General features: G+C 40.6%; 1 protein-coding gene across 1 annotated transcript in view; it reads right to left on the bottom strand.

Annotated features, from left to right (window-relative positions):
• Positions 1-7489: 7489 nt before the first annotated feature.
• Positions 7490-14005, bottom strand: part of LOC104412652 (sodium/bile acid cotransporter 7) — a gene marked incomplete at its 5' end in the record, with an annotated part of 45010 nt that continues 38494 nt past the window's right edge. Inside the window, 2 exons of the mRNA XM_010023426.1 lie at positions 7490-8094; positions 12334-12479. Coding sequence (XP_010021728.1) covers positions 8050-8094; positions 12334-12479 — 191 coding nt within the window. The remainder of the gene's footprint in view (positions 8095-12333; positions 12480-14005) is intronic.

Raw genomic sequence — 14005 nt, 5'->3', positions numbered from 1 at the left:
GCGGCCTCTGACTCCCCAGAAGACACGGGGCAGCCGGTAACACAGGGCAGGGAGATGGCTGAGCCATCTGTTAACACAGAGCACTTACCTCCAGGCTCCAGCTGCGGGTGAGCTGCAAAATCCCCACCAAAACATAGGGTACAGGCACGACAGCGCGCATCGAAGGGAAAAATCAATTCCCAGAAGCTAAAAATCCACATGTACCAGCTCCCTGTCATTTTCCGAACTGCAAACAACAACAACAGAAAGGCCAAAGGCAACCAGCAGTCCAGATTTTTCACTTCACGTCAAGGGGCTGATTTAACATAGATTATTAAAGGACAACTATCATGATTTTTAAGCAGTCATCTGCAGAAGAGATGAATGGCACACTTGGTGATCTGCATGATTTATTTGGCAAAGCCTATTAGTTCTTTCTGGAGCGAATTAATAATAATTCTCATCTGTTTGTCAGTGGGAATTTAATGTAGGCTAAAAAGTCAGGGAGAGTATTCTTCAGATGAAAGTCCATTCAAAACAGAACAAAAAGGGATGAATTTGAGAACAAAAGCTTAATATTAAGTCTTTAAATGAAAACCACTCAAGGCTTGACTGTTAATCAAAAGAACATTACTTACCTTACTCAGCACCACTGGAACCAGAATCTGGCAGCAAGTTTTAAAAAGGAACCCTCTTCTCTTTCTTTACAGTCATAATTTATAACAGTTGAATTATTTGCTATAAATACTCTTTTCCTTCTGCTAATGTATTGTGCTTCTGGGATTGTTCAGAGCAAACATTTTGTTGCTAAGACAATAAACTCCTAAATTGGGGCTTCTGAAAAAGTGCATTCAAATGCATTCCAAGCACCAGCTATTCAGAGAATATCACTATGCCATCTTAACAGACTAGATTTTGCTTTCACTAGTATTGAAAAATATTGAAATTTCTCACTCAATTTATTTTTTAAACATAGAAAGCTGCTGCTTGCAATACACTGGAGCGTATTTATGTATATACCAAAGCTAAAAAATTAAACTGGAATGAATTAACAGAAAGAGATTGCTTTTGAAAGTAACGAGCTAGATACGCATAGTACATTCCTAGATATATGGAAAATATCATGGAACATAGAAGGTAATGGTTTAATACACATCCTGTTATACATGGAGATACATGTTAATTATCCATGTTACACATGGAGAATGGTTTTTCTACATGTAATATGCACCTTACTTAAAAAAAAAAAAAAACAAACCACCAAAACAACCCAGAAACAAACTACCTAAAACTCTTCAAAAAACTGGTACCAGCAAAATTTTACTTTTCTTGGTTTTTAACCGATGTCCCGACAGATATTTAAAATGAGATAAATTACAGTATAGCTCTTTATGCCCTTTATAATCAGAGAGGTTACACGTAAGTGTTACGCATCACAAATACGTGTTACCTGATCAGAAACATGGTAAAAGTCAGGCTCCAGAGAGCCAGGTTCCCCTGCCTCACACAAAATTTCATGCATCACAACTCAGCAATGTCTTTGTATTTGGAGGGGTCAGAAAGAGGGGAGTTTGGGAGCACAGGGTGGCAAGAACCCCAACACCCTGGAGAAGTGCTGCTCCCAGGCTGCTGCTCCTGCAGCTGCGGGATTTGGCTCCGGCTTGGGGAGAGATCCGTGCGCTATGCTCACAGACAGCCGAGCTGAAAAGATACGGGCTTCCCACATTAACACTCTGTAAGCTGCATCAGATAGAGTCGTCATATTAGCTGGCTGAAATTGTGTCATACTCTTTGTTTTTAGTACACTGTTACGCCTCTGGGATATATTTTACTTATCAGGGAATTGGACTTGAACAGGTGTTTGTAGTGGTTTTCTAAACAGGGCTTTAGGCAACTGTTTAGGCTGTGAGGTACCTGAATGACTGCATGTATGTTCCAGGGAAGAGGCAGAGTGAATGCACAGGCTAAATACTGTACATGCATCTTTTTTACTCCTGAGCCACTGTTTGGAAATCAGTTAATTTTTCAGACAAACAGTGATCTAAAATACTCAACTGAAAAAAAATATTTTTTTTTGGTCATTTTTATAAAGAATAATATTAAGATTCTTCCAAAATCTCTCTAAAGCAACATTATGAGACAGAACAAGCAAGAATTGCTGAAGAACTTGCCAATATACACCAGATTGCCAGAGGACCAATAGTGACTATAATGGGTACAGCGGTGAGCTGCAGGTCCGCGTGCGTGCGGGTGTTTTCATCCAGGGGAGCTATGAGACCTAATGAAGAACATGAGAACCATAATTTGCATGGGTAATGTTCTTCAGTGTCAGCATGAAAAGGTGACTTCTGCTTCCCCAAGCAGCAGCATCTTGGAAAGCTGCCCTGGTTTCTCGGTCATGGTTATCTTGTCATGCTGCTATGGGATGGTGTGTCTAAGAAGAGAGCATCGGGTTAGAGATGCTCTCCAAGCAGATGAGAGCATCATCTTGGGGATGACACCAACAGGTTCAGTTAGGGGCAGTTAAGTGGGAGAAGTTAAAACAAAAAAAAGGGGTGGGGGATTTAGGCTGAAGATAGCGAAATAAAGACATTTTATCACTTACTTAAGCAAACAGTGTTGACTAAAGTGGCAAAACTACATGGGGGAAATACCAGGAACTAAGATAGAATTTTGTAACCTCTTGGGTTTGGGCCGTGCAGCAGACAAAGGACACTGATGGGGAAGGACTGCAATCACAAACGCTAAGAAACGGAGGGAGCACAGAACTGGAAAAGCTTTTGTCAATAGAATTTCATACCCAATTATTGTCACAGGACACTCCAATTTTATTTCCTGCAATTCTTCTGGCAAAAGGCCAGTTCTCATGTGACTTCCGTATTTTTTTTAATCTTATCAATGAAATTGTCTTTCCTTTGAGGCAGCCCATTTTCTTATCTTTTACGAGAGGTAATTTTCCTTAGAATTTGGTACCATTTCATATGAAAACTGACCATAAATAGGAAGTTTTCATTTACAAAGATAAACTAACATCAGCATGCTAACATCACAAAGCCTTTGATTTTGTTGCAATTATACTAGAGGGAGCTCACCCACACAGGATGTTACCCAAAGAGGCTTTTTTAATTCTTCTTCTTAACTGGGTGAAAAACAGTCGTGCCAGGTGGTAACTTTGAACACAGGTAAGGAGCAGACAATACACACCAGCACAGGATCCTTAGGAGATGCATGTCCTCTTCTGTGTGCCGCAGCTGTTGGGTAGCTGCTGTCTCTCTGAGCAGGGATCACAAGCAATTTCTCATCTCACGTCTGCTTCTGGTCTGGGCTAGCAACACGGAGTTGATTTGAACCTAGCAGATAGCCTAAGAATTAACAAGTTATGATATTACTTGACAAATCCTGGTGTTGGGATCAACTCCGGGTGGCTCTTTTCTGTGTAACAATGCCAAAGGCCTTTGACCTACCTGCCCTCCCTGCCCAAACTGCAGTCAGTAGGGTAGGCAGCAGGGAGCAAAGCCTGATTCAACAGCAGCTATTGCTCATTTTCTTGTCACTCTCTAGGTCACTGCTGGCAGAAATCTCTGTGGAAATGCATCTAAAAATATTTTGAAAACTTGGCCTCCACTGATGAGAAAATTAAGTGGTGACTCATGCTCCCGTCAGCTCCAGACTTGATTACTGCAATTTGATGGACTGAGAAGCTGATATTCCACTGAGACTGCAATTTGCTTAGGGGAGCAGCCGAGAGGCCTCATTGGCACCAATTGTTTCCAACACATCTCTCTCATCCTTTTAATCACTAACAAATTTAATTTTACTTCTCACTGAAGATCTCACTCTCCACCTTTCTGGCAAGAAACCAATTTAGAGGCTGCTTTCATGACCCCTGTTACAGCTCCAGATGCCAGCATGAAGCGTACCTGTCTGTAGCAGTGCCTTGCACCTGCATCTCCTGGCATTGCTTTCTCTAGTCCTGCGCATCTAGAGCCATTGGACAGGAGTTCTCTGTTGAATGACAAAATTACAGGAACTATATGCATAAACTTTGAAGAATTTATTTAAAAATGCCTCCTCAAAGAAGTCACAGTCTAATGAATGCAAGTGATAACATGGTTTAAGCAAGAAAACAGCAAAGAGGAGACAACCTCCCTCTGCTGACACTGTTCTGATATGATGATTCTTTGGTCTGGGAGACTGCGGCTACCCGTTGAAATAGGACAAAAGAGATTTGGTTTATTAGATGCTGGAAAGGGCAGGCCATCAAATCTAAAGTAAAATACTCTTCATTTACTCTCATCATGGCTATATTATTACCAAGCTTTGTGAGAACAATGACAGGGCTTTTCAAACAGCTTCCATGGGGAGACCACTGTGCAGCTTAACAGCTCTTTAACTGCAGATATGCAAGTGTAACCAAGGACAGAATTTAGTCTCTTGTCTATTTAACATGTTTGCAAGGGACTGTGTGTGTTTCTGGCACTTTATAATAATAGTAACATAAATGCATTTGGGTTATAACAAAGTAGAGAAACTATGATTTAGCCCTTTACTGTGTTGTAATCCCAAATGCATCAACATCTATTTAAGTGCAAAACAGTCTACAGTTTACAAATACAATCCTGCGATCATTTGCTCTAAAGGTTCTGTGTAAGATTATGATTCAATACAAAACACAACTCAGTGTCTGAAATTTCATTTTTAATGTCAGAATAACATTTTAAAAAAAAGTAGCTTTTTCTCCATATGCAGTCTTGCAAAAAATGTATACCAGGGACTCGGTCCTTTCTAGTGATTTCTACATACACAACTGCTCATCTCTTATGCACGTATGCACTCGCAGATAAGTAAATGTGCTTGCAGACAGACAATATTTCATCTTGCCTTCTAACCTCCCGCTGTCAAGATATTGCCACAGAAAACTGCACACAAATAAAACTAACAGCTCCTCTTCCCCTGACTGCCAGAATAACGCAGGGGACTCCTTTGGTAAAACCAAGCTGCTGGATTGCTCTTGGTTTGCTCTGTGAACAAGCACAACTGTGCAGCTTCTGCTGAGATTGCCTTTTCTGTCATATAATCTATTCACACTAACTAAAGGATCTGTAAGGAAAAACAGAACCACAATTTTGATTTAAACACATAAAGAATTATTTATCTTGGACCAACTACTGGGGTCATCAAAAGCTTCTCGATTTAGTGCACAGAAAGGGAAATAAAATGTTTGAGTAACTCAACACAAAGTGCTAAGATTCCCTGTGACCCATGGTGTGCTCTTTTATTGTTTGGGTGTTTTATTCCTCTGCTATCATTAGGTGGGATTATACAGATGCAGATCAGAACTGTTGATGATCAAGAAAATCCTTATGTTTTAACACGGGCAAAGGTCTCGCTTGTCATCAGTTTTGCCTGATTATGTTCAATACCAGATGCCTCTTTAAAGCCAAGAAGTTGAAAAGATTCACAACAGTTCTAACCCTCTAACTGAAAAAGTGGTGGAGTTCAATGAATTAAGTTTCAGTTGGTGATAATTTACAGTATTCTGAGGACTTTCCCCAAGTTTTGTTCATAAAATATTTCCATACAGGTCAAGGATGATCTTTTAAAAGAAGATGCAAACAGATCAAAAGCTTACCCACAAAAGAACAAACCATAGGTAACAGAGGTAAAAAGTTGACCTAGAGAATAAGCAATTTTCTTGTTTTTCTATTAACAAATTCGAACTCAAACCCATTCTGTTTATTAAAGACATACAGGCATAATAACAGGTCACAGTTAAACATCTTAACAGTCTTTAAACATAACAGAATTGATATGCATAATTAAGTACAAATTCAAAATATATACTTCAATTTTGCTTTATGTTCCCTTTAGACCAGCACCTCCAACACTTGTAAACGATATTTAGGCTGCCCCACACAATCAAAAAGGACTTTGTAAAGGCTTTAACAAAACTCCATTGTAGAACAGTTTAAAATATTCTTAAATGTAGAAAAAACTTAACAAAGAAAAAAGGATGTGTTCAGTGGAATCTAAGCAAGTTGTTGGATGTACTGAAAGTTGGATATTCAGTACACAGAGGTAGCTCAGTTAGGGTACTTGCAGTGTTCTGACTACTTAGCATTGACACGACCATTGTATGCTTGAACTCTTCCTCTGTATTTAAAGATAGCGAGTGCTCTTGGGCCTGTTGCTTTGCTATTCAAAACCAACAGAAACAGTCATCAATTTCAGTGGGATTGGGATTGAGTCCTTATATACTTGGTAAGTTCAAGTTTATGGAAACAGAACAAAAAGAAACTCTCCTGTGTCTGGACTGTCTGCTGCAAGCAGGGTTTTTAAGCTCAGGAATGAAAGAATTCAGCATGTTGTCACCTCATGTACCTTCATTACACAGCTGTGTTACTGGCGATGACAATTTTGAACAAGGTGATGCTGTCAGCTCCCAGTAGTTTCTCATACAGATGGCATCAGAGCAGTCTTGCACTGACTGGCCATCAGGTAAAGCACTGATGATTGGTACTGGATTACTTTCCCGTTGTTCACAGGAATGACGGACTAAGAAAAATAGACTAAGTAAACCAAACACAATTTTTTTCATGAAGGCAAATGGATATGAATTTCACATGCCCATTGTCATACATATGATCTTTAGCTTGTGTAAATGGCTATAGCGTTGTAAGAGCTATGATAATTTACATCTGCTGAAGATCTGCTCCTAGGTAAACTGCACTCAGCTGCACCATTAACTGCAATCTTAACCATGACACATGAAACTTCTGCATTTACATTGATCCCAGTTTGACCTATTTCCTTAATTCCTTTTAACGGTTTAATGGAAATTGCCAGCCCAATTTTTGCAGATGGGTACACCTCAGAGGCTGAACTAGAGCACGCTTCCGAAATCTTGATCTCCTAGATAAGATGCAGTGCTGGCTAAATGTTTAAATATATGCCTGTGTTCCTTTCTCTTCAACACTCCTATCAGAAATAGTATTTTGTATTCTTTTTTTATATATAAGTTTATTAAAAAAGGTAACATTTTATTTTTTAAAAAGTGGTGGCTGATTGTCAAATTAGCTAAGATAGCATTTCTGTTACGAAAAGGATCCTTTCACCTGGAGGGTGGGGCAGGAAGTCAACTTGCTTGTCCTCACAAGCTATTATTCATTACCAACACAGCAATACAGGAAACATAGCTTGGCTTACTACAATAAGGGCTCCGTTTCAATATTAGCATCCTAAATTCTGTCACTGCAGGTCTCCGTGCATTGCACCGGGGGAAGGAAAAAAAAACGAAAATGAAGAATTTGTGTTCTTCAAGGGTAAATTATGAAAGATCTGCTAGCTGCAAACACAAATACTTCACTCATAACCCAAGCACCAGACCATTTCTTTGAAGAAGCTTATGAGGCATTTAAGATATACAATGGCACAATATCATACAATGGAATTAAAAGAATTTTCTTGAGAAACCATTAACTTTGAAGGAATGTCTAGACAACTGTGTCAACAAATGCAAATAATTCATGCTTCTCAGCTTCTATCCAATGGATGGCCCCATGCTGAGTATACACAAACTCAGAAGAAAAAGGCATGTCACAGTCATATGACTACGGAGTGTAACAGAGTCACACAGAAATTCAAGTCAATCTTGGAAAAAAAGCCTTCAGAGAGCTCTTCCCCAGGGTAAGCCAGCAGTGGGATAAGCTTCTGGTCATTTTGGCTAGTTTAAAACAGAGACTTACAGCTGCTGCACCCTGGCTCAAAGCAGGGGCAATGGAAGAAACAGCTGATAGTCATGACCATTCACTTGGTTAGAAAAATAAAACCTAAAGGATTCCAAAATACTGTACAACCTCTTGCAGTAACCAACAAAGTGGCTTCTGGAAACAATGCTTTTGCCAAAAATGCATCTGTAAGGCACTTGACAGGTATCTTTTTAATATATATATATATAAAAAAATAAAATATGCACTGAAGCAACATTCACAAATACCCAGTTGTCTCAATTGTCTGTGTGTACAGTATAGTACATATATACATTCACTGTGACACAAGCCATCTTCGTAATTATACCTTCACGGGTGCTTTGGGTTGCCTGGTTAACTTCAGTGCCTGTGAACAGTAAACAAAACAGTCACTTTTTTATATCCTTCAAACACAACCAACAGCACAAGACAAGAGTTTTCTTTATAAGGGGCAACAAATGCTGTGCGTACTTCTGGGAGGCTGAGTGAGGGGTTGGCATGCAGCTGACAGGCCACTCTGGGTTTTGTGATGATGTTGTTACCTCTGCTAGCTCACCACAACCTCCTCATATACAGGTAGCCCTAACAGAGGAACCACATGGAATATGGTTACAGCGCCAGTGAAGAAAGCTGAGGTGGGTCTCAGATGTCTTTTAGAAAGCAGCAATTTGGAGCCACTCAAACCACTTGTGGCATAGACACAAGAGCTTCTGACCCACTTTGGGAAACACTGCAGAGAAAATTTCTGCCAACATCTTTGTGTTCCCTGGCTTCCATCCATATGGCTTGAATCCTGCTCAGAGTATAGTCAATGCTGCAGTGGTGGGTGTCACACACCTCTAATGTTTATACCTTCCTTTCTGAGAAAAGGTAAGAATAAGCCAAAACTCTTCAATCCAGAGGTTATCTTATGCCAGGGGACACCTGATGTCTTTGTAGCTCTAGTCTACTCTTACCAAGGAGGAGAGAAACCACACATTTGTGGTTTACCTATTTTGTGTTTAATCGCTAGCAGAGTCCAGCTCTGTGTTCCCCACGGAGCTGGCCAACTACGGCAGCTGAACTTTTCATTCAGTGTGTGACAAAAGTTCAATTCAAACAATAGGCGACCATGCCTCTGGTTTGGCAGGAAGCAGCTTGTCTAACTTTGGAGGCAAATGTGACAGGCTTAAAAGGTGTTAGGTCTTCAGCTGTTCCTGCATCCCGGTATGGTCACTGTAAAGGATGCCTGTTGTTGGTGTGCTCTGCATCAAGAAAGCTCAGTTCTTTCTATGTGGGATGAATTAGCCTGAGTGAGAGGCAAATTAGTGAAATTTGCAAATTCCTGAAATATGGAACCTCTGTTTTCCTTAGCCTTTCGGGTGAAATGCCCAGACAGACTGGTATTTGCCTGTTCAGTGAGAGAATTATTGTTTCCAGAGGGTTGGCTAAACAAGCAATTTTTAGTCTGAGAGATGTCTGATGGGTCTTACTGTTGTAGATATTAACCTTTAATATTGTATATTTAAAGTTTGTAAGCACTGCTCCAGCACAAGTATAAACCCTTAAAAAAATCCAAACCTTTAAAAATAAATAGGCTCTATTCCCCTCAGAAACACCAGCTTTCAGAAACACCAGCATTTAACTATTGTTAAATCTAGCCATTTGAGATTAGTCTTTTAGATATTATTCAGCAAGAGACTTTGGAGAGAGACATCATTCCACATTTTGTTTGGGGAAACAATTTTTTAACTTTGTAGTTTGGCAGATTCTGCTGCCATATTTACAAACTAGAAATACCTTAGTGTAGATGAACCTCTAAATATTTAAATTCAATTTCATACAACCAGATCACATGTACTATCATAATTAAGTAAGAATGTCACTGCAGTTGAGTACTGTGACTGGATAACCGTCTCCCCCTGCAAGAGAGATGCCAAAATGAAGCCAAGGTGTTTATAGAAAATAAACATCAAGGGTGATGATGACATGTTTATTTTCAAAGCGGGAGACCATTATCCAGTCACAACATTCACTTCTATTATACTTATTGCAACTGTACCAGACCCAACCTCATTGATTTTTTTTCAAAGAGTAATTAAAATAACATTTGTGAATAATACAGAAGACCAACTAAAGAAACTGCTGCAACAGAACAACAATCCCCCAAAGTGGTTCTGCAGTAGCATTACAGTCTGATTAGCACAGGAGGTTTATTTGATGCTTAATGAATAAGAAACTAGTGCTGGTGAACTGTACATCTCTCCAGTACTGGCTGACTTTTCTGATGCCCTGCTTAAAGGCTGTGTTAACTTGCAACAGTTAATTTGACAGCAGCCCCTAAAGGCCATTACCACCCCTGAGGATCGGGGAGGTCGGGAAGAGCTCCAGCCCCACTTCTGATCCCCGCAGCACAGAGCAGTTAGATGCTGAAAAGAAGTCGCATTGCAAGGATTGTTCTGTCACCAGCAGTGTCTATTTAAGGTTATCTTTCTGAGGGAATGGCACAGAATTTTCTTTACACAACCTGTGATGTCTCCCGAAAGTTTCTGATTAAAAAAAAAGTCATGACTTTCAGACTGATGGAGAAATGACATAGGATTCTCCAATTTGCATTTCTGGATGCTAAGTTAAGTCTGTCTTAACAGGGTCTGATTTCTGGACTCAGTTCCTGAAATGGAGGGTTATTTTTTACAATTCAGGTAACCAAAAGTGGCGCCACATAAAAATCACTGATCTGAGGAATTTTAGCATTCAGGTTAGCAAGGTGACTTCAGTGGAGTGAAGCCAGTAAAATGGCAGCTTGATGGGTTTTGCTGACAATTGGAAACATGGAAGTTATATAAAAACCCAAACATTTCTCCACTGACAAGTGGAGAATGCAGGGTACTGGTGGTGTTGGGCTTCTCACAGTAGGTCTCAACCTTCAGATAAAATGGCTGTCAAAGATTGCTTCAGTTGCCACAGATTCTTGATCCTTATTATCTCAGAACAGTAAGGACAGCATTACAGTCAGTTGCATGGACTAGCTTTCTGTGAGGTGGTTACTACTGTTCTGAGAACCTGAATAAACCCATTGCAGTTATTTCATACAGATCACAGACTGGCTGTCAGATGTCAGTAGCTTCAATTTGTACTGAAATAAGCATCATTTCGATCAGTAATATCAATGCAAATACTTCTGAGTTATAGTCTATAATCCTACAAGCTACCCCCTGACATTATTTTGGCAAGAAATCCAATGCCAGACTCCTGAGGACTTCTTGCTATTGTAAAGAGTGACGACACCAAGCTGTGTGGCTTGGTTGATATGCTGGAGGGAAGGGATGCCATCCAGAGGGACCTGGACACGCTTGTGAGGTGGGCTGATGCCAACCTCATGAAGTTTAACCAAGCCAAGTGCAAGGTCCTACACCTGGGTCGGCACAACCCCAGGCACAGCTACAGGCTGGGCAGAGAAGAGATTCAAAGCAGCCCTGAGGAGAAGGACTTCGGGGTGGTGATTGATGAGAAACTCGACATGAGCAGGCAGTGTGCGCTTGCAGCCCAGAAAGCCAACCGTGTCCTGGGCTGTATCAAAAGAAGCGTGACCAGCAGGTCAAAGGAGGTGATCCTGCCCCTCTACTCTGCTCTTGTGAGGCCTCACTTGGAGTATTGTGTCCAGTTCTGGTGTCCTCAACATAAAAAGGACGTGGAGCTGCTGGAGCAAGTCCAGAGGAGGGCCACGAGGATGATAAGAGGACTGGAGCACCTCCCGTATGAAGACAGGCTGAGAAAGTTGGGGCTGTTCAGCCTGGAGAAGAGAAGGCTCCATGGAGACCTCATAGCAGCCTTCCAGTATCTGAAGGGGGCCTACAAGGGAGGGACTCTTCGTTAGGGACTGTAGTGGTAGGACAAGGGGTAATGGCTTTCAGCTTAAACAGGGGAACTTTAGATCAGATATAAGGAAGAAGTTCTTCCCTGTGAGGGTGGTGAGGCACTGGAATAGGTTGCCCAAGGAAGTTGTGAATGCTCCAACCCTGGAGGTGTTCAAAGCCAGGCTGGACAGAGCCTTGGGCGACACAGTTTAGTGTGTGGTGTCCCTGCTCATGGCAGGGGGGTTGGAACTAGATGATCTTGAGGTCCTTTCCAACCCTAACTATTCTATGATTCTAAGTGAAAAACCGAACCAAACCAAACCAGTTTTAACCCTGCTTCAGTTCAATTCAGAGAGTGCCCTCATTTTACCTGCTCTCCCCAGCTCCCAGGCCAGAGGACAGATCTTTGTCACTTCTCCATAAGGGAGCTCCAAAACTGTGATTATTAGCTAAAGACGGAGCCATTCTTACTGGGCATGATCTGAATGAAATAAATTATTAAATATAATCTGAATGAATTTAAATTATTAAATTTAAACTAACCATAGAAGTCTAACTTTGAGATCTGAACCTTTTCGGAGCCAAGGAAGATAAAGTTCAGCATTTTTTTTTATACTACTGTGACTATCTGTGTTGCAAAGGAAGTAAAGAAACAGAAAAGTCCCTACCATGGGATCTCCAAGAAGGAACCTGAGGAGTTTAAGACATGTTTGGGTATTTTTTTCCTCATAGCACACTTTCCAATACAAATAAACCCCAGCAATTCTTACCTTTTGCCTAGAAACCATCCAGGATTTTATTGTTGGTACCAACAGACTTCCAAGAAGAATCTGAGCAGGATGATAGATGAGTAAGGGGACGGAAATTAAAGACAGGTGCTCATAACCCGCAAATACTATCTTCAGCATTGGAATCCCTGCAGGCAGACAAACAGGAGAGAGACTTTCACCTCAGATTTTGAGCTCAGATAAAAGCAAAACATTTTATGTTGTGTTGACATTTCACCAAAAAAACCTTCTGAAAGAAACAAAATGAAGACTCAGAAGTTTTATATAAAAAACCCCAACACAAACAAACCAGCCAGAACATGAAAATAATAAAAAAAAATACATGGCAGAGAAAGTTCTGTGGCATTAAGGAAGGAGCAGTGGAATGCCATAAAAGAACTAATTATCTGCTGAAGACTTGATACAAAATACATTCTGCTGTAGCATGACTGTTCAGTTGCTGAGCATACTTATGTCCTGCTTATTTACTACTTCCTCTCACTGTGCTCTGTTTTGTATTTTCACAATTGTCCTCCATCCAACCTGTCTGACTCCTGCTTGTAACTTTTCTTCAGTCTGTTCACGACTGGAAGAGGATTGTGTTTTCCCGGCCAGTTTTCTCCCTGCCGGCTGGTGAGTACCCAAATGACAGCTTCCCCTGCTCTGACTGATTCATGCAGCCACAGGGTAGAGAGTTAAGTACTCTGCACATCAGTGCTCAGGTGTCAGAGAACAAAACTCTGCTCTACCTATGTGTTTAAGAAGAGATATAGCATGAGATAGAAAAGGTTTAGTGAACTGAGTGAGCAATATGAAGTGGTCATGCCTATGAAGAGTTAGGGAGCAGCTGGAGTACAGAAGTTGCTAGATACTGGAAGAAGTGAGCATTAAGAGCTAGAGATAGGAGGTTTTTCATAAGAGTCTGAATTTGCACTAAACATTGCTAATTGTGTTAGACATCTCCATGCATAATTTTCCCACTTGGTCATGTGGTATGTAAAATTAAATTTGATTAAGTTTTGCAGTAAATATATCAATTATGTTTATTTTGATCATGCTGCTTAAACCTTTGAACTTTGCTACCATGCTCTACACCTCACAGATGTGGGCAAAACTTGCAACCATCTCTGTTGCTTGACCAGACACTTGCATAGCTCACTAACAAGAGCAGCTGTGATTCCACAGGAGCCCCTGGCAACATACCTTATTTTCTCTCTCATCTTAAATGTCATTCTAGGAATCTTCTGCCAGCATCAGCCTTGCACCAAAGCAGGCTATAGTTTTCACAGAGTTCATTGTGTGTCTCCTTTCTTAGTAATGACAAAAAGCTGAGCTTTGTGCCACATGCCCTCTATTCCTCCATTAGTAGATGTTTCAGATCAGCCAAAGTATCCATGTTTAGGTAAACTTTTCTCTATGTCTTGGATAAATTCCCATTCTCAACACCTTTTTTGGTTTGCCTTTATAAAGTTGTCTTCTCCTTATGTAAGGAAACAGGTTATTTGTTGAATACTACCGCTCCACCAGTGCCTCACCATTTCTGACATGTCTAGGCTTGCTGAAATCTTCATGATGTTTCCACAGCACCAGTTCTAGCCAGTATTTTGATTAGCTTTATCAGATTTACCACTAACAATCTTGTCCCCATACTAATAGCCTTTACTTACATGTCTCT

Source organism: Nestor notabilis, unplaced genomic scaffold (assembly GCF_000696875.1).
Source record: "Nestor notabilis isolate BGI_N333 unplaced genomic scaffold, ASM69687v1 scaffold35081, whole genome shotgun sequence".
Classification (NCBI taxonomy): domain Eukaryota; kingdom Metazoa; phylum Chordata; class Aves; order Psittaciformes; family Psittacidae; genus Nestor; species Nestor notabilis.
This window is presented reverse-complemented; position numbering and strand designations above follow the sequence as displayed.